Below are 24,987 nucleotides of genomic sequence, written 5' to 3' on the forward strand. Positions count from 1 at the left end.
TCAGCAGATCTCATAGTTTTATACAATGAAATGTATACAATTTTTCTTATTTCACTTAGAAAAATTTGTTAATTGGAAAAACAACATGAAATAATTTCTATATTCAAATAGTTAAATCGATTAGTTAGATACACAACTTGGGATATGTTGTTTTGGAATTTCATATCTTTCAATTTCTTGAATTCTTGCATTTTTCTCAGTAAAAATTCTCATCCATTGCAATGTAATGCATAAAATCCTATTTTGATGGGAAATTATTATCCCTACTTATTGTACGTTATTTAATTTCCTGCGTAGAAATGGCGGAAACAGAAGAAGAGGAAGTTCCAGATCAATTACTATTTCTTGAAGAGTTATATGTATCTAGATGTAAAGATACACAAGAAGAGCCAACTCGCGAGGAATTTTTCAGGTTCAGTTCCAAATTAAAGAACAAAGTATTCGGACAATCAATGATTTTACGATCGATTCATATTGGAAGTGCAGCTGCTAATACTATTGCAAAATTCAGTCGAAATAGAACAGATTTACGAAAAATTGATGTTTATTGCAACTCTTTAAAGGATCAAGGTTTAGGAATTCTAGCACATTTCATACAATTAAACAAAGGAATTCAAACTCTGAATATTGGATGTAATGATATCTCAGATAAATCAGCGAATCACATGGCTAACATGATTTTGTCAAATCACTTACTTTCATTACAATTAGGAATCACCGAAAAAGCAGTGCATGCAAATACTATCACTCCTGCAACATTATCTATCCTTGTTGACGCAATTATAAAATCAACAAATTTCCAAACACTCGGAGTCAGTGGCTGCGATTTTACAATGCATCCCGAATCTACATTCCAACCTGTTGAATCCATTTTAATTAAACTCTTGTCTCAGTCTTCTTCATTGAAATTTTTAAGTGCGAATAATATCGATTCAGAAAAGAAGAAATTAGCTGACGTTCGACCAATACTTTCGACAGACTTCATTACAAATGGATTAGGATATAATTCTACTCTAATCAGATTAGATCTTAGTTCAAATTACTTGAATGCAAGTCCAAAACCAGAATATCAGTTTGGCGTTGCATTTGCTGATTATTTGTTAAACCCAACTAAGAAGAAAAACTCAAATGAACAAGGAGATTATCCTCATTTATTCTATATCGACTTAAGCGATAATTGTTTTATGCCAGAAGTAGCTTTTAAGTTTGCCAAGTTCATTGAACAAACAAAATATCTCGGATATCTTGATTTAAGTGATAATGTTGTTGGCGACGATGGAGCTGAAGCAATTGCACACGCTCTAGAGATAAATCAAACCATTGTAGAGCTACATTTAAGGAATTGCCAGATAACTACTAAAGGAGGTGTCGCATTAGTAAATGCCCTATATAAGAATGAAGTTTTAGCCACTTTGAACTTATCACAGAACAAGTTAGGTGATGAAACAGCATTAGCACTGGCAACTGTTCTTAGTTCTAACAAAACAATTTCATCATTAAATCTTTCAACGGCAATGATCACAGATAAAGGCGGAAGAGCAATTGCAGAAGCATCAATACTTTGTCCGTCATTAATTTCTCTCGAAATGTGCAATAATTTCTTCTTAGAACAGACAGGAACAGTTTTCGAAACAATTTTCAAAGAAAACCGTCACATTTTGAAAATTAATGTCAGCGGAACACAGATAAACCACTTCTCATTTAACGCTCTCAATGAAATATGTGCAAGGAACAACGAAACACTCAAAAGGAAAAAGAAACAACCAGCAAGAAACACATATTTACAGATGCAATATGCATCAGCAGAATTGAAGCGGAAAAACGAGATTTTGGAGGAATTAATCAAAGAAAACACGAACAAGAAAGATAAGATCAAAACAATTGAAGAGAAAACTATTAGTATTTTGGATGCAGAGTCAAACGAAACATCAACATTACACAAACAAATTGTTGAAAAAGAACAAAATTTGGAATTTGAAAAAACAGAATTTGCTTCAAAGAACGAAACAATCGAAGCACAATTAATGGAATTAAGAGAGAAAGAGAAGAAACTTAAAGCAGATTTAGATGAAAACAAAAAGGCAACAGAGAAAGTCCGAAATCAAATTGGAGAAGCAAAACAAAAATTAGAAACTATTCAACAAAAGAATACAGAAAAGAAACAAAAAATGAAGGAAGAAGTTGATTTCTTGGAAGAAGAAGTCAAGAAACTCGAAGAAATGATTAAGACTGGTGAAATTGATAAATTGGAAGAACTTCCTGACTTCATAGTTTTCAGTGAAGGAAAAATGGAAAAGAAAGTTGTGAAAAAGAAAACAACTTCATCAGGAAAAATACCAAATGTTAATTCTCAAACTTCTGTTGGTTCTGAAGCTTCTAAATCATCTGAAAAGAAGAAATCGAAGAAAAGAGATTCTACTGCAAGTCCTCCGAAAAAGAAGAAATCTGTTTCATCGAAGGATGGTGACGATGCATCCGAAGCAAGTAAATCTTCAAAGAAGTCTAAGAAATAAAAAATTTATTGTTGTTGTATTATTTACCAAAATAATTTTCTTTTTTTGCATTTTCATTCTATAATATTATTACATTACCATTGATTAATGATCTTATAACTATATAAGGTGTTGACATTCAGGAAATTATTCTCAGTGCTACACATATTTAGTGCGTATATTTTGCACATCAATATAATAGTAAATCCACAATTTTAATATCGAAAGTACTCCTATTATGGAAGTGATTGCACTTATAACAATGTTTTTTTTTGAATCAAAAGACAATTGACGCGCAGAATTTAATAAGATAGTTTTCATACTGGAATTCAATTGTTGGATAATAAATTTATGCTTGTGGGAAGAAAATTAAGTTATTGTATTGATTGTGAAACTCAATTGCTAGATAATCTAATGACAAATTTATTTTTCTTATTGAGATCTGAATTTTAAAGTGTTATTTGCTTGTTCTTACCAATGTTTAGAATAATGATAAATTCTTGGGTTTCCAAATTTCAGAATTTTTTTATAGAAGAATGGAAGAATTTATAGCAAATTGTGGGCGATGGATAGATTTACCAGCTTTAATATATCCTGATCATAAAAACATTAGAGTGTTGATCAAGTTGCATCAAAATTCGCTCAAATTTGGATATTTAATTTTTGTTCTTGATGGAAAAGTACACTGTGTTGTACAATTAACGAAACTAATTTCTTCTTCATCAGATGAAAACACAATTACTATCCTTATACCAGAAAATTCGATTAAAATAATCAAAATTGAATTAGAAAATTTCCTAGCTGCAAATTTAATTAACACACAAATCAACTTATGTTCATTCCTTTCAGATTTTGATAACTGCCCTCATAATGATTTCAATACACCATTCTATTTGACTTATTCTTTACCAATTAACTCTGTTGAAATCAAGAACCCTACATTTCCATTATTCCCAATCCATTACTTTGCTGACTCAATGAAGACATTTCTCAGCCGAAATCTAACTTTGAATTCTGGATATTTTTTACAAAAATCTCAAATTAAAATAAGTTTTCTCACATGGAATGTTGAACAAAAAGTACCAACAGAATGGACATCCAAAGAAATTTCATTCATTTTCGCTTCTGGGTCCGAAGTTGTTTATATAGCCATCGAAGAGATAGATTTTTCAGCAAAGGCCATTCTCCTTGGAGGTTCCGACCTGAAACAAGAGTGGATTAATAGGTTATGCGATGCTGCTTCGTGGTATAACTATCAGGCCATTTATTTTGATCAATTAGGAGGTGTTTTTACGATTGCTTTCAAAAACTCGGATTCAAGACATTATATTTCTGTAGAAAATTTGTTTTCAATGAGATTAGGAGTTAATGGTTTGGCTGCAAACAAATCTTGCTGCGTTTCGAGGCTAACGATTGATAATACTAAGATGTGTGTAGTAGGAGCTCATCTTGAAGCTCATACTGAGAGTTTAGAAGACAGAAATTTCCAATTCAAAACAATTTTATCAAAAATTGACCAAAATATTGATGATTACACCGTAGTATTTGGCGATCTGAACTATAGAATTGATCTTCCTTACCATGATACCTTAAATCTAATCAAAGAAAAAGATTATCAAAAATTATTGCAAAATGATCAACTTAAAAACGTAATGAGAACAGACGATATAATTGGAAAATTCAAAGAAGGCGAAATAAACTTCAATCCAACCTTTAAATTCGATGAAAACTGTAATACTTATGATACATCAGCAAAATTAAGGACTCCTTCATGGACAGATCGAGTTTTGATCCGAACATCCAAACCAAAATTATGGACAGGACTTAATGATGACCTTTACTTTGAGAGTTCAGCACTTCCTGTTGTTTGTTGTAATAATCGAATGAAATTATCCGGAAAAACTGATCATACTGATCCAGATTATCCTTCAGAGCCAGTATGTGCCAAATACAGATCGTATGACGTCCAATTTTCTGATCATCGACCAGTTGTCGCAGATTATATTTTTGATATAGTTTTAGCTGACGAAAAACGCATGAAAATGTATAAACATGAAGAAAATAAGCATATAGACTCCATATTCGAGCTCAATCAGCTTAAAATCATTTCAAAACCAAATGATTTAATTTTGAAAGTCGGAGAGCCACAAACGTTTTCGATTTATAACCAAAACATATCATTTGGCAAGTGGGAGCTTGGTGTTGTCCCTGATTTTATCCATATTACTCCGAAATCAGGAATTTTGGCACATAAAACAGTCGAATTGACAATTGTTGTAGACAAACCAATAAAAGAACAAGAGATATGTTCAATTAACGCAGAAAGAGGATCTCATTCCTTCTTTTCTGTTTCAACTATTTAATATATTTTTGTTTTGATATAGATCTATTGATATTTGATATCAAATATAATATTATCTTTGTTAATAAACATATAGATTAAGTAATTTTTATGAATTTAGATTTCATTATGTGAAACTTGATATTTTCGGATTTGTCGTCATGAAACATGAACGATAAGAGTTTTTATATAAAATATTAGAGAATTGGGGATTCTCTTATTAATGCGGTTCCAAGATTTTCCCAATTTTCCTTTTTGGATCATCAAATAGGAATTATTATCAGAAGAAATTAATGTATTACTTGAAACATATGTATTCACAAAATCTCAGATACTTAATCAATGATCTTTTTGCACGATAAATTAATTTTGATCTTTTGAAAGTAATAAAATCATAATTTATCTGATATAGGTACTTTCCAAGCTATTTATCGTAGTAAAATTCTTGAAGGCTCGATATTTTCATTGTCAATAAAGATTTTGAATGTAACGTTGATTGATTTTGGTATTATTGTATATATCACAAGTGTTAAAATAGTGATTATTATCGAAATTCCGGTAGATTACAAATCAGCTGATTTTTGCCGATATCTTCAGAAAATAATTTTTTGTGGGAGAAATCACTCTCAAAATATTTCATGAGAAATTTGAGGTATCTATTGGTCGCTGAAGTTAAGCCTAATTTTCAGCTTGATAGTATTTATTCACATAGATAGGCGGATAAGTTAGATACGCCATAAACGATCGATGATTTCGTAGAATTGTACTGAAATTGGATAATCATTGAATTTTCACATAAACGGTCAAAAACTCATGGTTTTCGGTTTTTTGAAATAAGCCATATGGGAAATTCACATTTGATCACACTAATGTATATGAAATATTTCCAAATTATATTTGTTTTAATTTTTGTGAGAGCTCTGATTTTTATCTCATTTTTGTCATGGGAATAGAAGAAACACCATGTCTTGATGTCTACAGAGGCATGAATAAGCGCTATTCCGATTACATCAAGGTCTTTGATTATCTCTATCAGCTCAGCACCAATGATTACGATGATATCAAAGAATTATTCGAATCAATTACCCAAATCGCAATCAGGAAGTACCACTTTCCAGCCATCCAGTTACTTCAAGCCATCCAGAAAGCCTGCAAGTTCAACGACAAGTACACAAGAGGCTACTGGGAGTTATTCAAGATGGTATTTGAGGAATTTCAGCCAAGATTGAAGCAGGGTCAGTTCAATTATCCATTTGATGCCCTCATTAACCAGGAGTACGACATGAATTGGCGCCTCGGAAAATATTCTGATCTGACCATTGACCAAATCCTTGAAGTTCATAAGGAAGGCACTGCTCTTTACTACATTATGAACGATGACTTTGATAGATTCCTTGATCTTGTCCACCAAGACCAAATCAAAGTCAATGAATACATCGAAGGAAAGTATTTGATCGAATGGTCCGCATACTATGGTGCAGAGTTGATCTTCAAGTTCTTAAGATCCAACTATGAAGTAGCCCTTACCCGCAAATGCCTTGAATTTGCTTTTCTTGGTAGAAGTGTAGCCATTCTTATTGAATGCCTTCGCTACTTCCCACCAGACTACTCATGCTTCATATATGCCTTAGCATCTCATAACCTTGATTCCATTATTTACATTCTTAACAACTCAACGATCTCAGTTGACTCATTTGACTGCTCAATCTACAACAATCTTGGTGCCTTCTTGATTGTTATTGATATGGGTCGCGATAAAGACAAGAACCTCATGATGAGTTCTTATTTCTTTGTTCCAACCTTAACAAAGTCATTAATTGACTTAGGAGCAGATGTTAACTGCAGAGGAATGAACTACGAAACACCATTACATTACGCAGCTGGTTCCAACAGCTACGAATGCGCTAAAGTCTTACTCGAAAATGGCGCAGATATCACAGCAAAGAACGAAATCGGAGATACACCACTTCATTTCGCTGCTAGCTACAATTCAAAGGAAACAGCCGAAATCATCATCCAATACGGCGGAAATTGCAATGCTGCCAACGATTTCGGAAATACACCACTTCATAATGCATTAATGCGTCAGTACATTGAAACAGCTTCTGTTTTGATCGAGAATGGCGCCGATACAAATGCAAAGAATGAAATAGGCAATACTCCATTGGAGTATTCCAACTTAGAACTTCATGTTAAAGAACAGAAGTTCGTTGCAAGAAAGATAACAATTTCTTCTGATTATGATTAAATTTTATTTATACGTTTTTTTTAAAATCGTTTTAGATTTTCATCGGCTATTACACTATAATATTAATTTAAAATTAATATCAAATTTTACTCTTAAACTGTAATTTTGTAAAGTTAACAAAAGTTAAGCCTTATTTTTGCGAATATTTTCTCTAAAATAAGGGTTTCGTTTTGCTAAAATTGTCACTTTTATAGCATATTTGTTTTTGGATGTTTTGCGAAACCAAAAAAAAACTATGATATACAATGTGTGTGTAAAGAAAATACTTTATTTACTAGTTAAAAAATCATTTGGTATTGATCAAGTTATTTTTTCTGGATAAGATATTATATGGATAATTGGATAGAAAATACAATTATATAATCTTGTATCTGGTTTAATTAAGCTAATTGTCATCAGAAACTTGTAATTTTTATGAATTTCAGATTTTCTTTTCATTACTGCTTTTCTTAATAGGTCAAGTTCTTATTTACGTTATAAAGTATGATATTTACAAATATCAAGTTATCATGTTTTTTGAGAAATTATGAGAAACAAACAAAAATGAAAAAGATAGGAATAGCAATGAATAGTGATGTGGGTATAGAAAATGTAAGAGATATGAATGCAAAGCAATCAGTATTTAGGATATTGACCATAGATTTCGAAAAAAAAATGCTGCATATTGAGCGAAAACTATGATTATATTATAAGGCTGTCATTTAAAGCATAATGAAACTATTCCCTTTTCATTTTAATCGAATAAGATAGTAAAGATTTTTGAATTAGCTAGAAACTGATGAGATGTTTTCACAAATCAGATTTTTAATCTCTATAATGCATAATTCACTCAATATCTCAATTTTGATATTGCGAGATATTTTTGCTATCGGTTTCGCAATTTTGACACAATAGCAAGAGGGTTCTATAAGCATTATTATCAATGTAGAATCTGAATATCATATCAGAAAATGTCGCAAATCTGACATTTACCCGACCAAATAGCAAAAATAATTGAATACTTTTCGCAAAAACTTTAAAAATCGATAAAAATATGAAATATAGATATTAAAGAGACTTTTTATATAATATTCATAAAGATTTTCCAAAAATATGATACCGCAAAATTAAAAAAGTGACGTCTTGAGTGGAGTCAAAGGTCGAAATTGCTAGCTAAATGTTTTTTTAGCGAAATTGCGTATTGTACGTTTTTTTCGCAAAACGAAACCCTTATCTAAAATTTATTATTATAATGCACAAATTGATTTTTTTCTCATCCATTTTTTTGACTATCGTTCAGATTTTATCGATATGATAAATCACATCCAATCATGTTATAATAATAAATTATAAATTTGCGGATTCTAAATTTCGGTTAGGAACTCATTAATTTTATTGATGAACTTTCTATGTTTTTAAGCATCCACTATATTAATGTATTTATCTGTCAATATTTTTCAAAAATTTACAACATTCAAAATACACTTTTTACACTTCTTTATTTTTGGTTCTCATTGTTAATATTACTAAATTCAAAATTCATTTGATTAGTTTTCTGTGTATTTTTCGGTTTCTCACAAAAATCCAATCGCCAATTTTTGAATAAAAGTTCTTTATAATGTATTTGGCAACACATTATAATACTTCAGACAATTTTTAATACAACCAAATTCAATTTTTTCTTCTCAAATTATATTTGGATGAGCTACTGTATTCAACAAACAGGAGACGATGGAACATATTCTATAGATTTTTCATCATCTTGCAGTAATTCAATTAACTCTGCACAAATCATATCTTTAACAGTTTTAAATGCACGAAAAATTCCTTCTAACTACTTTAAAGATTTTTTCAATCTTCAATATATAAATATTAATGAAGGTGTTACATCACTAGAGTATACATCATTCTCTGGTCTTACAAAATTAAATCAGGTAATTCTTCCCAAGAGTTTACAAGATATAAGTTCTAGCGTATTTTATTCCTGCAGTAATTTATCAACAATTAATATTCCTGAATCAGTTACACGTATTGGAGAAAGCTGTTTTTATAAATGTTCAAGTCTTGAAACGATATCATTACCAAAATCAGTCACCACAATAGAATACCTTACGTTTTATGGATGTAATAATTTGCGTTTTATTAATTTTTCTAATACAATGAATACAATTGAATCTAACGCTTTTGAAAATTGTTATAACTTGACTGATATTCCTGATTTACAAAATTTAGAATTTCTTGGCTACTTCGCATTTGAAAACTGTTTCAATTTACAAAAAATTAATTTATCTTCTAAATTAACTTTCATAGGGGATTCTGCTTTTTTGAATTGTAGTAGTATCAAAGAGATATTCATTAACATTAACTATTTACCAGTTAGGTGTTTGTATGGTTGTAAAAGTTTGATTAAACTTGATATGCCAAAAGTTACAAAATTTAAATCTGGATCATTAGTTGGATGTGAAAGTTTAGAAGAAATATCATTTCCAGCAGGTATAACAGACATACCTCCAGAATCATTTCGTGATTGTAAAAGTCTTAAGACATTTACAATCCCATCCGTTATTGATAAATTATATACCAAAACTTTTTGTAACTGTTACAGTTTAACAGAAATCGATATCTCACATATCACATATATTGAATCATTTTGTTTTGAAAACTGTACAAGTTTGAGAAATATCAATATTCCAAGTGCAATTACAAGACTAGCAAGAGGAGTTATTGCTGGTTGTGGTTTCAAAGAATTCGTTATTCCAGATACATTAAAATCTCTTGACAGTAGAATATTTTCAGGATGTCCTTACTTAACAAAAGTTACCTTTCCTACAAATTTACTTGACTTTGGAGATTTCCTTTTTATTGGTTGCTCAAATCTAACAACGGTTGTGTTTCCTTATAATTTAACAACTATTAGTTATAGTATGTTTGCACATTGTTCATCCCTCAAAGAAATACAAATACCAGAAAATGTAACTGTAATAGAAGAATATGCATTTTATAATTGCACAAGTTTGACAAATATTATATTCCCTGAAGAATTAAAATATATCAAAAAGAGAGGTTTTGCATATTGCTCAAGTTTAGCAACCATTAATTTGCCAGCTAAATTAACTTATATGTATGATTATGCATTTGAAAATTGCACAGATCTCACATATGTTGAAATCCCACCATTAGTTCGTAATCTTGGAACTGGCGTTTTTTATTCCTGCGATAAATTGAAAATTATTAAGTTCCCATCAACATTTTATGTTCAAACATTTAACTTAATCAGTAATAGTTTGTGCAAAATTATTATTGGATCAGGATTTAGATCAGATGATGCTTTCAAGCGTTGCTTTGAAGTTTTCTATACCGGAACAACAGACATAACACATGAAGCAACAGTCAGAGATATATATGACTTTGCAACAAGAATTTATGTAACACAAAATTATCCTTTTCTTAAGTTTTGTAACAAAACTGTTATAGTACTCACAGAGGACGAGTTCCAAACAAAATCGCATGAACAAAAATGCTCAAAATGCACTCTAATCAAAAGAAGTTTAGGTATAAGCTGTTTTAAATACATTGAGGGTGCTAGTGGCAACATAGAAGATAGTGAAATAGAAGAAAAAGATGTTTCTATTACAAATCAGGATCCACCTCGACAACCATTTAGAGATTCTCTGTTAGCTGTCGGTTTCATGGCATCAATCTATAATTAACACTTATTATTGTAAGCTTTTCATAAACTTTTTGAACAAAGAGTGACTTATTATCGATTTGTTTTATATAAATATATTTATTTTTTATGATTTATTTCTAGCATTCAACACGCATCTTTTAACTTGAATTTTCAATTCTATAGTTTTTTTTCTCAGTTTCAGTATCCATTCAATTAGCAAATTTGAATGTTATTTCTCTTAAACTATTTTGCTCAAATAATTGTTTCAATTCAACTTTATTATACTCAAAATTCAATTTTTTATAAAATACATCAGAATTCAATATATATTGAGAGTATTTTCAAAAATGAGATGAAATTCACTAACATAGGGACATTTAAGAGCGCAGCCTCAAAATTTTTATTACATGAGAGATAAATTGAAAGATATTTTAATCTCTACTTTCCATTAATTTTTTTGAGAATTTTTAAAGTACAAAAAGATTGCTTAGTGCGCTCAGGAAATAAAAAGATCAAAGAGACATTTAATACTTTTAAAAATGATAATAGTTAGTAAATTTAAATTGATTTAAGAAGAAGATTTATTATCTCCTCGTAATTCTCATTTTGATCCTGATTTTCTCTTGCTAAATCAAGTGCTGTTTTTCCATCTTTGTTTTTTTCGTTAAGGTTGACACGAATTGAAATTAAAAATTCAACAACATCAAGATGACCATTTGCAGCCGCCCAATGAAGTGAAGTAACATTATTATTGGTTTTATCATTTTTGTTACACCCATTCATTAGGAGATATTTAATGACTTCAAGATGACCTGCATATGATGCTACAAGTATTGCATTAAATCCATTATCATCTTTTTCATTTGGATCAACTCCACATGAAATAAGATATTTGACCGTATCAAGATGACCTTTAAATGATGCTAAGTACATGCAATTTGTATTATTATTTGTTTTAGAATTTACATCACATCCAATACTTTGAAGATATTTAACAATTTCAAGATGACCTTCTTGTGATGCAGCAAGTATTGCATTAAATCCATCATTATCTTTTTCATTTGGATCAACTCCACATGAAATAAGATATTTGACCGTATCAAGATGACCTTTAAATGATGCTAAGTACATGCAATTTGTATTATTATTTGTTTTAGAATTTACATCACATCCAATACTCTGAAGATATTTAACAATTTCAAGATGACCTTCTTGTGATACAGCAAGTATTGCATCAAATCCATTATTATTTCTTTCATTTGGATCAACTCCACACGAAATAAGATATTTGACTGTATCAAGATGACCATGTAATGATGCTAAGTAAATACAATTTGCATTAGTATTTGTTTTAGAATTTATATCGCATCCAATGCTATCAAGATATTTAACAATTTCAAGATGACCTTTTTCTGATGCAACAAGTATTGCATTAAATCCATCAGCTTCGTTTCGCCAATTCATGTCAAAACCGATTTCAATCAAATATTCAACAATGTCAATATGTCCAAAGTTGGATGCAACTACTAAACAGTTATTTCCATACTTACTAACTACATCTCTATTACAACCTCCTTCAATGAGGGATTTCGTTAAATGTAAATCACCCATTTGACATGAGTGAAGGAGTGGAGTTTGCTCACCATCATTTTGCTTCTCATCTAATTTGACTGCCAACGAAAGAGACATTTTTTCTTCATAGCCTATTTCTGAAAATTTTTTAAATAAATTGTAAATTTCTTCGAAATCTTCTGATTCACGTAATTGGGAAATGCTTTTGAAATCATTGATGGACTGTGTTAATTGAAGGTTGTCATTTTCTAGTTTAGATAACTTTAACTGAAGATTTTGAATATTAGTTTTTGATCCTAAATCAGATACGAATACTGTCTTGTATTTTTCAAAGAAATCAATAAGTCCGCATGATGATTTAAGTTTAAGAACATTATTGTAGCTTTTCAGAATATTGATTGCATCTTCAAATGAATTAACCAAAACATTGCACTCATGTACACAATTGTATAATTCGGACAATTTGCATTTTGAATTTCCTAGAGAAAGTAATCTCGTGTAATCATTTGAATTAAGTGAGGCTTTTCTTAATGCTTTTGCGATATTTGCCCGATCAAATAAATCAAAAAGTTTATTTTGATCGATATATGGTGAAATATTTTGCGCTAAGTATTCGATATTAACTGTTAGAGCTCAGGTCATAAATATGATAAGCCGTTATATTTTTATTTCCTTAAAATAAATGAAAATTAAACCGCATTCGAGTATGTCTTTTTTAATTTCATGTAATTTTTTTTGAAAAATCAAATAATAATAAATTGTGAATTAAGTAAACTTAGATTTAATATAAATATTACAATAAGCAACGCTCACACATAAGTAAAATTTCTACAATTCTATTTTTGTTAACAAACTGATGATGCGTTAGTTAATTCAGCTTTAGATGTTTCAGATGATCTGATTTTGATTACAACTAATTTAAAAATTACTGGTTTGATATGTTGGTAATCATAGCTCTTAAGTTTTGTATAGTTAATCAAAATTGTTACTAATTACATCTTATTTTCTTAATTTTTTATATCCCTTTGGTTGTAGAATTTCTTGTTCTCAAATACAACCTCACTTAAAATGAATGAATCCTCTTCTTCGTTATCTTGTTTGGTAAAATTTGAAACCATTGACTTCTTTTCAGTTGAATCATGCCTTATATTATAGGAATATTCATCTTCATCAAGAATTGGTTGAGAATCATCAGAAATGATTTCATTCTAACTTTGATTTAAGTAATTAATCATTGATTTACTATTCGAAGAGTGATATGAACTTTTGGACCATTATCTCTGTTGTCTCAATCCAGAAGTTCTTTGTTGATGTTTGTAATTGATGCACTTTAATCTTGCTTTAATAATTTAAGTTACTCTGTCTTTTCTTTGACCCATTTGATCATCTGATAATTTAAAATAAATTAGTTGACAAATTTATACAGAGACATTTCAGAATCTATACGAAGACATTCATATCTTATTATTCGTTACATTCTTACATTATTTTTATCAATATTTCCTTGACAAATAATATATCTACCCCAAATATTTTTGTATTTTCATCTTTTATAAATCCTCAATCAATAAATCATACAAAGAATATATTTGAGACTAAAAGGTATTCTGGAATATCTTTTTGGATTCACATCGATAAATTGACAACTTAATTATCATAATAGAAAATGAGTTTGAAAAATTTGTTATGTTTTCCAGTGATAGAATATCGAAAGGGAATGTAATCACATTACGATATTACAAAGAATATTAGTGGAATTGAATAATGCCATTCAATGTGTTTCATTCATGAGATATCGATCTGGATCACAAAAGAAAATGAAATATCTTGTCAAGTGATGTAAAACCAAAAAATAAAAGCTATGGAACTCACATACAACTAATCATTTTTGTATTTTACTAAATCAATTATTTGTTTACTTACAATTTGGCTCAAGTTAAATAAAAGTCATTGAATTAATTATTGCATACTAATATCGGAATAATTCGAACTTTTGAAAACAAAAAGTAATCGCAATGTCTCATCACACTTTTCAATGCTCGATTTTTAAAAACTGTTTAAAAATGGAGCTTATATTGAAATAGTGTAGAGACTAAAAATTACCACAGACTATTTCAGAGGATTGAGTGGCAACTCAATCCTCTGAAATAGTCTGAGGTAATTTGCAAAATTGTCTCAAACTTTTATTCCGCAGATCACAATTTGAAAAAAATAAGAATAACTTAATCTACATATACGAGGGTAATTGTTTTTCAAAATAATAAAAATATTCGATTTGAATTGCATCTCAATTAAAAGCTTCACACAAAAATTATTAGAGTTATATTTGATTGAAATAGGTGAGTATACATATTATCTGATATGAATAATTGCCGGCTAATTATAATAAAGATGACAAAAATATGAAATTTCATGTTTATCTTTTTAGGTATTGTGAATACTATTACTTTTGCAGAATGTAATTTTATTGATGTAAAAATTCATTTTATGATTTTCATCATATGTACTAGAAACCAAATAAACACCAATATTTAAAAGGAAGCTTCTGTTTTCTTTTGAAACTCGAAATTTATTTCCTCACAAAGTTATATAAAATGAAGAAATCCTTCTTTGGAATTTTCTGAGCCCCTTTCAAAAGCTGTCAGATTTTGGTTTTCTGAGTTGATGAAAAACAATTTTTTTCCAATGTTAGAAAAGTTACCCACAGTGATTAATAATTACACTTTTCTTGACATAATTGGAGCAGGAAGTTATTCTGTAGTATATACCGTCAAAAGCCATAAGTATAATCAAGTTTTCGCAGCAAAAGTATCTTTAATAGATTCATCTGTCGTTGCAGAGAATGGTGATATTGTAGATGCCGAGTTTAATGCACTTACAGACCTTGACCACCCTAATATTATTCGTGTTTTTGATAAATTCTTCTGCGAAGATTATTTCATTATTATTTTAGAATATTTTCCTGGAGGTACGATTCAAGACATGGTAAATGCTGGGAAATCATTTTCAGTACGTCAAATCCAAAATATCGGACACGATATACTTGACGGCTTATCGTTATGCCACACAAGAGGTTTCGCTCATCGAGACATTAAGCCATCCAATATATTTGTAGATGCATACGGGCGTCCGAAATTGGCAGACTTTAATCTTTGTTCTTGGCTTAAACCTCATCAATTAGTTGACCAACCTTGTGGAACATTAGCGTATGTTGCTTTCGAAGTATTAAAGGAGGAAGCATACGATCCATTTAAAACCGATATTTTTGCCCTTGGCGTTACATTTTATCAGATGACTTTTGGAAAACTTCCTTGGTCAGATGATGAAATACGATCTGGAAACAGAAAGGATCCGGTATTTGATTCAATTGTTGACCTTGCTCTAGTTTCCTTGATAAAGAAAATGCTGGATATTAATCCACAAAACAGACCATCGGCTTTAATGCTCAGAGATTCACAGTTTTTCGCTGATGGTCATACCCCAATACCACTTGCTCATTGCATGAACCCACACGAAAAGATTTTATCTGTCGGTTCAAAAGGTTCATTCATTCCATGTTTACATAAGCCAGTTGCCTTGAAATTATCATCTAAAATACTTATTCCAAGGGCTGGCCAGGTTGCTCGACAAAGAAGAGGATCTATTTCTGGAAATTGTCGACTTCCAAAATTATAGTATTTCTGATTTAAGTATATTATTTGTTTGTGCGTTGTTGATAGTTTAAATTGTTTATTATTTGTAATTTCTGTCCAATATTATTTTGAAGATTTTTATTTTAGAAGTGCTAGAAAGAAAAAGAATGGTATTTTGATGAGTCAATGCTCATAAGTCAATCTCCAGATATTTTCCAAATTCTTTATGCACTATTTTTGGATTCAAGGTATTGATGCGTTTTCCTGATATTTTATATTCGCAAGTTGACCTTGAATTAATTTATAACAGAATTCTGCCTGAATTACTTGATGCATAATACACTTCATTATTAAGCTCACTCTTCTTAATGTTTATAGCTGAATGTTTACAATCAAGAAACAGAGGAAGAAGGCAAAAACAGACTTCTCCCAGCTGCGGCAGAAGTTACCTTAGAGGCTATGAAATCAAGCACAGAATCAGGCCCAATATATGCTGGAAAAGCTTATGTATGTTTAATGGATCTTGAAAATAATTATATTAATGAATTGCTACCTTTTGAACAGTTACTTGATAAGATTCCAAATGGAGAGAATGATAACTTAAATGAGTTATTCATTATGATACAAAGTTTTAACATTATAACCAATTTATTGCAATCAACTGAAGAAATGATTAATAATATTTTCTAACTGATGATAAAGAAAACTATCTCCAAGATGCCAAACTGGCACTTGAGGATATTTCGTTTTTACAAGGGCAATCATCAGATTTCATTCTTTCTACTTTTGATGTAATGAAGAATGTATCAAAAAATCTAAATCCAACAATTTTCCCTGATATTGCAGAATTGCACGAAGTACTGCTAAATTCCAACGAAATCGGACCATACATTAGTAAATGGCTATGTATTCTCGCAAACATCATTAGTATCGCTGAAAAAGATCATGTAGATTTAGGAGAGCAAACAATAAAAATTATATACAAATTTATTAATGGATATGAAGAAGATTGCATGTATTCTTTCAATATCCTCATTAAGACATTTGGCCATACGAGCACAGAGATTTTACAATGTTGTTTTTATTTCATCTAAGAGCATATTGATGGAATTGATAATTTAGAGCAGCATAGTGATGCTAATGAACTCATGGGTATAATTATTGATGATGAAGAGCTTTTGTTTGATATTGCTCAATATATAATTCAGCATAATGACATGTTTGAAGATATGTTATTCCAATTTGGATACAATTTGGGCTTCAGTCTTCTCACAATTTACAGAAAAATACCTCAAAAATTATCTGAACTTTTTCAACAAATTAGAGTATCTGATGATCTTCTTGGTTTAATAGCAACTAATTTTATAAATGAAAACATTCAGGTGGAGAAGCTAGAGTATTCTCTAAATGCGTTAATTGATCTTAAAGAAGAATTCCGGAATTTGAATTTCAATTACTTACTGAACAATTTCCTAATTATGCTGCAAGAATCAAGAACTGCATTGGATCACCTAACAGGGAAGAATTTTTAAAAGAATAATGATATAAAATTTTATTTATTAAATTAAGTAATTTTAACTATTAATTTTTATTAACTATTTTACAAAGTTAGATATAACTTATTGTTTCTTGTTTTCTTCAGAATCCGAGGGAAAACAATTTTGAAGCAATTCAAAAACTGCAACTGAAATAATTCCAGTCATGAGGACGTCAAATGTATAGGCTCTTCTTGAGACAATCTCTAAGAAGGAAATTAGGAATACAATACCGCAAATTACTTGAGATATCGTTGGATGTAAGTAGGCTGACCAAAAGCAGCCACAAACAATAGATATGTAAATAAAAGCAGGAAATAGTGTGTTACAAGCATCTAAATCCGTCAAATTCTTAATAATTGTACCAAAATTTAATTTGTAAATTTTGGGAGGAACACAATTACAATGGTTTGCAGGACCAGGGAAGTATGTACTTGACAAAAATAGTATCCTTATGAACGTTAAGATGGATAATGTGAAAAAGAATCTCTGAAAAATTTGAACTGGGAATTGATAGAATAAGAATGATATCATGGTTATTCCTCTTATAATAAATGACAAGGATTTCACCATAATGTTAAGTGTGCTTGAATTGAAATCGAAAGCTTTATGAACTGAATCTTTTAATACTATTCCTGAATCATATGGGCGAGTATTACTTCGAATGCATATCATGCATCCAACAGGTATCTGTAATATTAGGAAAAGTAGAACTGAAATTCCTAAAATAACAAAACGATCTAATTTCTTGTTGATGTATTTAAATAGTGATTTAATACTTGATAAAAGATTAACTCTTCTCTCTGGAGTTTTAAATAAAACAGGGAGTTTCATGAAAAAAAAAATATTCTCAATAAAAGGGGGTATAATAGTTAATTCGGGTTCCATAGTAAACGGTCGCAATGCAAGAAAATACACTTCAATGCTTAGATTTAGCTGAAAAAATCATTGCTGTTCTTGATGGCGGAGAAGTATTTAAGAAATATAGTCGCATAAAGCAAAAAATTTATAATAATTCTCCTCATAATTTGGATTTAGATCCTCATCTTAAGAAAATTGCTTTAGAAAATCGTGACTTACAAAAACAACTCGAAGAACTCCGTGATTCGCTTAAAAATTCAGATACACTCGAAAATTATATAATTTCAGGTTTACAGAAAATCCAAGCTAAGGTTGTTCCTAATAGTACTGACCAAGAATGCACAACAATAGATGAAGCTCTGCAAAGTTTAGGACGAGCAATTGATTCTAAACTTGAAGCAAACGCAAGTATCCGTGAACAATATACAAGGAGCAACACACAGCTCAGAGAAAAGATATCCACATTAATGGCTACAACAAACGAACAATTAGATAAAATAACGAATCGACATATTGAACAAGATCACCAATTTCGTGCCAAGTCAGAAGAGATCGATGCTCAAATACAAGAGCTAAACTCTGAAATTGAAGAAGTTAATACAAAACTGAAAGAAATTACTGATCAAAACAACGATATTCTGTTAGATATCAAAAAGGTCAGTTCACAAGCTTCATCTCTGAACAAACAGTTGTCAGAAGCAGATAAAAAGAACAAAATCGCTATGACCAGGTACAAAGACCTTCAAAGCACAGCAGAATTACTTTCAACCGAATTAGAAACTAAAACAAGAGAAATTAAAATGATCCGTGCTCAGCAAAGATTTAATACAATGGATGTTGATGAGGCTGACATTGAAGAACTTGAACTTATTGAGGCTGCATTAGCACAACTCGAAGAGGAACACAAAAAGTTGGAATTAGAGTTGAAGAAACGTAGATTGGCTGCTACAGGAACCGAAAATAGTGAAGTTACGAAATTATCTACAATTAGTCAATTTTAATTTTCTGTTTAACATAGTTTGCTTCATATCATCTTAATTAGTAGATTTAGTATCTCCTTTTGTGTTGAAATTTGTTATATTTTATATATGAAAGATAAAAAAAATTATTTCGCAATTTTGATTTTTTTTTTCATTCATTGCTTCAATCTTTAACCTCCATGGGCAACTACCTTAGTATTTATATTATGAATTATTTATATTGGCAGGTCTAATCGAATTCTCTTTTTAAGATTCTATTATTAAACTGATAACGAAATAAATCCATTATCATTGCTAATTAAATCTATTGATCGGGCCTCGTCACCAAAATTCTAAACTGAAATTTAGAATAAATTTATACAGCAAAAGTCTTCAAATGCTAATATAAACATTATTCACTGCATTTTAAACATGGCTAATACTCAGTTGTTTGTGATTGTGGAAATAAATTAAATGATAAACGTCAAAAAATTCAATGCGATATTCAATTTTGAGTAATCCCTATAATTTATATCAAAAAACAATAATAAATATAATAATGAATACAATTAATTTCTATAATTTTAGAATTTTTGAAACTCATTCAATTTTGAATAAAAGTTTTTATCAATCATTTTTAGCAATGCGGTCAGTATTAAGTTGGCTTAGTGTATCTAATGAGAAATCTGGCATTATCAAAAATACAACTGCAATGGTAACCCTAAAAGATATTGGACTTTTAGCTCATGCAACGTTTATTATAAAGTTTGAAGGCAAAAACATTTCAGGAACAACAGTTCTATTGCTTAATGAAAAGCAATATAAAGTACAATACAAAAGGATAAAGAAAGATCAAGAAATCTGTCATAATCGAAGTAATAGCACATATTTAAATTTCAAAGTGCAAAATGATAATTATGCTGAATGGAACACAAAAGTAATGATGGACAATATTTATTATCCAATAATTGTTAATTGCAACAACCAAAACCTCAAATATACCTTTAACTTTCAAAATATTGGTACCTTTCTTGACACAAGAGAGATGAAAATGCCTACCATTTGGAAGTTTGAAGAATTTTCTTATCATGTGATGCAGTTTTTCTGGTTGGATAATTTTTTTCGATATTCCATGGTCACGTGTTAGTAAGTATATCGTTTTTCTAATGGCTATTAGTTACAAACTATTAACATCATATCCAGTTAAAAATTACTGGAATGCAAACTCTGTTAATACAAATAATGAAGAACATGACTTTTGGGAATTTGAGTTTCAATGCATAATAATTTCAACAACAGCAACTCTAGGAACATTATTTTATTCTACTCATATTTTCTGCCTGAAACCTTTCAAATCATATATTTTGCAAATCTCGGCTTATATATTGTGTATATTAATAGGATTTATAATTTACATAATTAATACAACTACTAGCCGGAAGATATGTATATTTATGTCAATATGCGCATGGATTCTCTATTCATTATATCAGATTTAATTGTGAAGGCTGTTACACCATCAGAATATATAAATACAATGTGTAGAGACATTAATTATGCACAATTTTTCAACTCAGGAAACACGGCTTATGAAAAATCTATGTTTTTGATTCTATTATGCAAATATTTCACTATCATTTTAATACCTTTTAATTTTTCCTACCAGACTAAGCATATTATCTTAGAGATTCCATTCTTTGTTATCTGGATTTACAATACATATTCCTTTATGGATTATGATTTAGCATTTCTTGATATGATAAATTCAAGAGAAGAGACAACAATTCTTCAACAATTGCTATCAACAATCCAGAAATGCAAGAAGAGACAATATAAATATAAATATTCACCTGAAGAAGAAACAGAGATTCAAAATTTAGTGAATCATCTTAGTGAAAAATTTCCTCAATTTACCATTATGGTTCCTAAAATTCAGACAGATTTAGATATGATCCATTCGGTGAATCTAATTCTATCACAACAACAAAGATGAATCCATTGATACTTTAATATCTTCTGATTCAGATGTATATGAAAGTAAACATTATTTTTTAAATGCTTATTAAAATATTTTCAATTTGGGCTTTGGGATTTCTTATCATTAAATCTTCACCATAAAACAAAGATAGAACAATATGAAGAATATTACTATCTTATATTTGTACATGTTGAGTTAAACTTTTTGATGCACTTTGTTTATACTGAGTTCATTCTAGAATTACACTTATTATTCTCCTCTAAATTTTTTGTAATACGAATAACTATATGATTTTTTTTTGGAATCTCTTCTAATTATATACATCATATTTGTTCTAATTTAAACCATGTAACTTAAAAAAGCAGTTATTATGTCAACTTCACATTCCAAACATTTACTATAATGAAAGAAATTGATTTGATATCATAAAAAAGTAAAATGTAATTATATTAGATCTTTATACAAGAGGAAGCTTATGATATTCACTCACTTGAACAAATTTCCTAAAAAGAATAGAAGATAAAATAATAATTATTATAAACAAAATAATTTCGTCTATCATAAGAGAAGTTTCTTGCTGAATATTAAGAGATATATACAATGTGTTTCTAACAATAAATCCAGAGTTTTCTCCAATTGATAAAATTGAAATTGTTGAATTCGTCGTTGTATTCATTGCAAGAGCATTATTGAAATGACAATTATATCCAACATGTGCTAAACTTTTGTTATCTAGAGAAATTCCAACTTTTGATATATTTCTAAATTCGCTTTCAAAAATTGACAATTCTGATGATATTAATTGGATTCCTATTGGAATATTACTAATGTTGCATCTTGATATATTGTAAATTCCGTTTGAAAGGTTAATTCCTGAGTTATTTGAACCAAAAACATCTAAATCAGTTAAATACGAGTTACTAGAGTCCAAAGATAGTAATGAATATTCAGAATTCGAGTAAACAACATGAATGCTGTTAAATGAAATTGATTTTGAACGAATTTTAACAAAAGAATTCATACAATTAGAGTTTTGGATGAATATATTCGAAATAGTAGCAATTGAACCAATTCTATTCAATATCCACGAATTTTCAAAGTCACAATTTGAAAAACTTGAATTTTTGATAATGATATCAGTGGTTGGACCATTGTATAAATGAACATTTTTAACGTTAGTGAAGTTTACTTGCTCTATTTCAATTTTAATAAAGAAGTCTGAGCTGATTAAATATGAATTAGTTCCTGTTAGGTTATACACGTTTGAATTCATCATTTCTAAGCTATTCATGTATGATGTTTGCCCATTAATGTAAATTAATTTCGAATTTGACACATTTGAATTTGAAAATTTAAAATTCTTAAATTTACTCACCTGATCGACCGAGTAAACTAAGTAAGAATCGATAAAATGACAATTATTAATAGTAAATGTATCAAATTCAAAGTTACTTGAATGGAATCCAAATAAAGCAGTGTTATCAAAGTAACTATCAGAAATTGTAAGATTCCTGAAGTTTATTATGTTGTATTGCATTGTAAATATATATGATACCGATTCAAATGACGAATTTTCAATTGAAATGTTGATCAATTCAATATTTGATTGAATATTTTCGAATAATTGACATTTAAATCCGATAAATCTGGCATTGATCAGTTTTAAATTCTTGTGTTTGATATTTGCGAAAATTGGATTTGTTAAATTTGTCCCAATTATCAGTGAATCGTTAAAATCAATGTTAATTTTATAGTCTATATGTGATATCAAATAATTTATTTGTAAGAAGTGCAACTGGGATGAAATTTCTCGATTTGTAATAAAGATTTTATCTTTTGAAAGATAATCCTTAAGTACCGCATTAATCGATGACATGTTATCATCAAAATCAGATAAAGTTAATGTGAAATTCTTGCTAATTTGGACTTATGATTCTTATATTTTTTTTGCCAGAATATTTACATGTCAAAAAAAAAGACAACTGATCAATTAAGTAAAAAGATATTCCTAGTTATCAACAACATGATAGTGGCTTATATACTATTCAAAATTATTTTTAGAAAAATTTTGATTGAATAATTTTTGAAAAATATTAAGAAAATGTTATTCTTTATCTAACATACTAAATAATTCAACTTGGCGCCCTGGAGTATCAATTATCTGTTCTGTATCTAAAATAAAATATTGAAGGAAAATCCTTCTTCCGAATGTAGAAATTCTTGAAGTAGCATGTTGATGAGTATGCACTTTTCAACAAATGATCTTTGAATCAAATCATATTTAGGAAATTTTTATTTTTTGAATAAAATTTGGATCAACAATTAATAGTTTTCCAATGTTATTATAAGAGTATATAAGACCCCAAAAATTGTCCAAAAACTAGGTTTGCTTGGAATTTGATTGTTTTTGATTACTATGTGGAATAATTTTTGAACGAATATTTATCGTACCATAGAATTTTCAATTTTATATGTCAATTTTTAAGTTGTTTACCTTTTATATCATATTTACCAATGGATTTTCTCAAAAAATCTAATCAAAACAAATTCTGAGCTCTCTTATTTCATTTTCTATGAGTTATTGAATCTTTACATTACGCTCATTCGAATCATAATAATATTTTTGATTCTAATTAATTAACAAATAATATATGATATTGTAAAATCTCTTTTGAAATATCCAAATTCAATTAATCCAATTTTTGATAACTTTCTATTGGCTATTGTTAAAATAAATCGACTCCTTTTCGATATTATAAACATATTTTATAATAAATCTAATTTTACGCCAAACGTACTTTCCTAAGAATAATTTTACACTATCCCAGATCTTTTTATTCATTTATATTCTCCTTTTTTGATCAACTCAATATTCATCATTTTTTAAAACAAAAACAACCGTCCATTCAATTTATTTTGAAAAGTTTTGGCTGTATTCAAAAATTTCATAGCTTTGATTTTCATTTACAGTTAAATATCTCCAAGATGTCTGTCATCTACTTCCACATCCAAGGATTCTATTTCAACAACGCCAAGAAGCGTGTGAATGAAATGTACTACTACGAGATAGTTAATGACCAAAACGGTGCTCGTCGTACAAACTTTTTCAAAGGTTCTGATGCTTCCGCCATCAAGAAGTCATATAACTTGAAAGTTAATGAGATTGGAGCTTCATTTACAATCAAACTTTATCAAAAAGTTGGAATTAATAATGAACTCATTGGAACATTGAACATTCCAATTTCATACCTCCCAGAGGAAAAGGTCACTTTTAATACTTTGGAAGTTGATTGCAAGAATCCAAAGGACCATGTTGCTTGCAGAATCATCCTTCACTTATCCAATGGTGAACCAGCTTATAAGGCTCCACAAGTCATCCCAGTACTTCCACAAATGGATATCTTCAAATATTCCAAGTCACAAAAGACTCATTGTCGCGTCGATATTAATTCTATCGAAGCTCCACTTCTCTCTTCAAGAGCTTATTAATTTCTTATATAATCATGTTATATTTGATTTTTGTTTGCTATGTAAATTTTTTCTATCTTCATTCGAGTTTTTATTGTTTACTTTATTTTGAGTCTTAGTAGGGCATGATTACATGACCATGGGTAATGTATCATCTCATGTGTTTAGTAATTTATAAATTGGATACCTGAATTTAGGAAAATGCTAAATCAAATTGGGAATTTTCTCGACTAATGGCATCTACAAAAGACA

At 29.4% G+C, this 24,987-nt stretch overlaps 8 protein-coding genes across 8 annotated transcripts; 7 read left to right on the forward strand and 1 right to left on the reverse strand.

The window, feature by feature from the left end:
• Positions 1 to 299: 299 nt before the first annotated feature.
• TVAGG3_0869270 (uncharacterized protein) lies at positions 300 to 2,540 on the forward strand (the record flags this gene model as incomplete). The annotated part of the gene is made up of 1 exon (XM_001326578.1): positions 300 to 2,513. One exon carries the CDS (start codon positions 300 to 302, stop codon positions 2,511 to 2,513), a length of 2,214 nt encoding a protein of 737 aa, XP_001326613.1.
• A 488-nt stretch (positions 2,541 to 3,028) lies between these two features.
• TVAGG3_0869280 (phosphatidylinositol-4,5-bisphosphate 5-phosphatase protein) lies at positions 3,029 to 4,939 on the forward strand (the record flags this gene model as incomplete). Its single annotated transcript, XM_001326577.1, has 1 exon — positions 3,029 to 4,855. The coding sequence occupies one exon, from the start codon at positions 3,029 to 3,031 to the stop codon at positions 4,853 to 4,855; it is 1,827 nt and encodes a 608-aa protein (XP_001326612.1).
• An 825-nt stretch (positions 4,940 to 5,764) lies between these two features.
• On the forward strand, positions 5,765 to 7,209 carry TVAGG3_0869290 (spectrin binding; the record flags this gene model as incomplete). Its single annotated transcript, XM_001326576.2, has 1 exon — positions 5,777 to 7,081. The coding sequence occupies one exon, from the start codon at positions 5,777 to 5,779 to the stop codon at positions 7,079 to 7,081; it is 1,305 nt and encodes a 434-aa protein (XP_001326611.1).
• A 1,551-nt stretch (positions 7,210 to 8,760) lies between these two features.
• Positions 8,761 to 10,871, forward strand: TVAGG3_0869300 (regulation of response to stimulus; the record flags this gene model as incomplete). Its single annotated transcript, XM_001326575.1, has 1 exon — positions 8,761 to 10,770. The coding sequence occupies one exon, from the start codon at positions 8,761 to 8,763 to the stop codon at positions 10,768 to 10,770; it is 2,010 nt and encodes a 669-aa protein (XP_001326610.1).
• Positions 10,872 to 10,992: 121 nt separating this feature from the next.
• TVAGG3_0869310 (protein ubiquitination) lies at positions 10,993 to 13,754 on the reverse strand (the record flags this gene model as incomplete). Its single annotated transcript, XM_001326574.1, has 1 exon — positions 11,289 to 12,419. The coding sequence occupies one exon, from the start codon at positions 12,417 to 12,419 to the stop codon at positions 11,289 to 11,291; it is 1,131 nt and encodes a 376-aa protein (XP_001326609.1).
• A 1,233-nt stretch (positions 13,755 to 14,987) lies between these two features.
• Positions 14,988 to 16,240, forward strand: TVAGG3_0869320 (protein serine/threonine kinase protein; the record flags this gene model as incomplete). The annotated part of the gene is made up of 1 exon (XM_001326573.1): positions 14,988 to 15,977. The coding sequence occupies one exon, from the start codon at positions 14,988 to 14,990 to the stop codon at positions 15,975 to 15,977; it is 990 nt and encodes a 329-aa protein (XP_001326608.1).
• A 1,322-nt stretch (positions 16,241 to 17,562) lies between these two features.
• On the forward strand, positions 17,563 to 19,784 carry TVAGG3_0869330 (uncharacterized protein; the record flags this gene model as incomplete). The annotated part of the gene is made up of 1 exon (XM_001326572.1): positions 18,372 to 19,331. The coding sequence occupies one exon, from the start codon at positions 18,372 to 18,374 to the stop codon at positions 19,329 to 19,331; it is 960 nt and encodes a 319-aa protein (XP_001326607.1).
• Positions 19,785 to 24,218: 4,434 nt separating this feature from the next.
• On the forward strand, positions 24,219 to 24,817 carry TVAGG3_0869340 (uncharacterized protein; the record flags this gene model as incomplete). The annotated part of the gene is made up of 1 exon (XM_001326571.2): positions 24,253 to 24,756. The coding sequence occupies one exon, from the start codon at positions 24,253 to 24,255 to the stop codon at positions 24,754 to 24,756; it is 504 nt and encodes a 167-aa protein (XP_001326606.1).
• Positions 24,818 to 24,987: the final 170 nt, after the last annotated feature.

The sequence above is a fragment of the Trichomonas vaginalis genome, chromosome VI (assembly GCF_026262505.1).
Source record: "Trichomonas vaginalis G3 chromosome VI, whole genome shotgun sequence".
Lineage (NCBI taxonomy): Eukaryota > Parabasalia > Trichomonadida > Trichomonadidae > Trichomonas > Trichomonas vaginalis.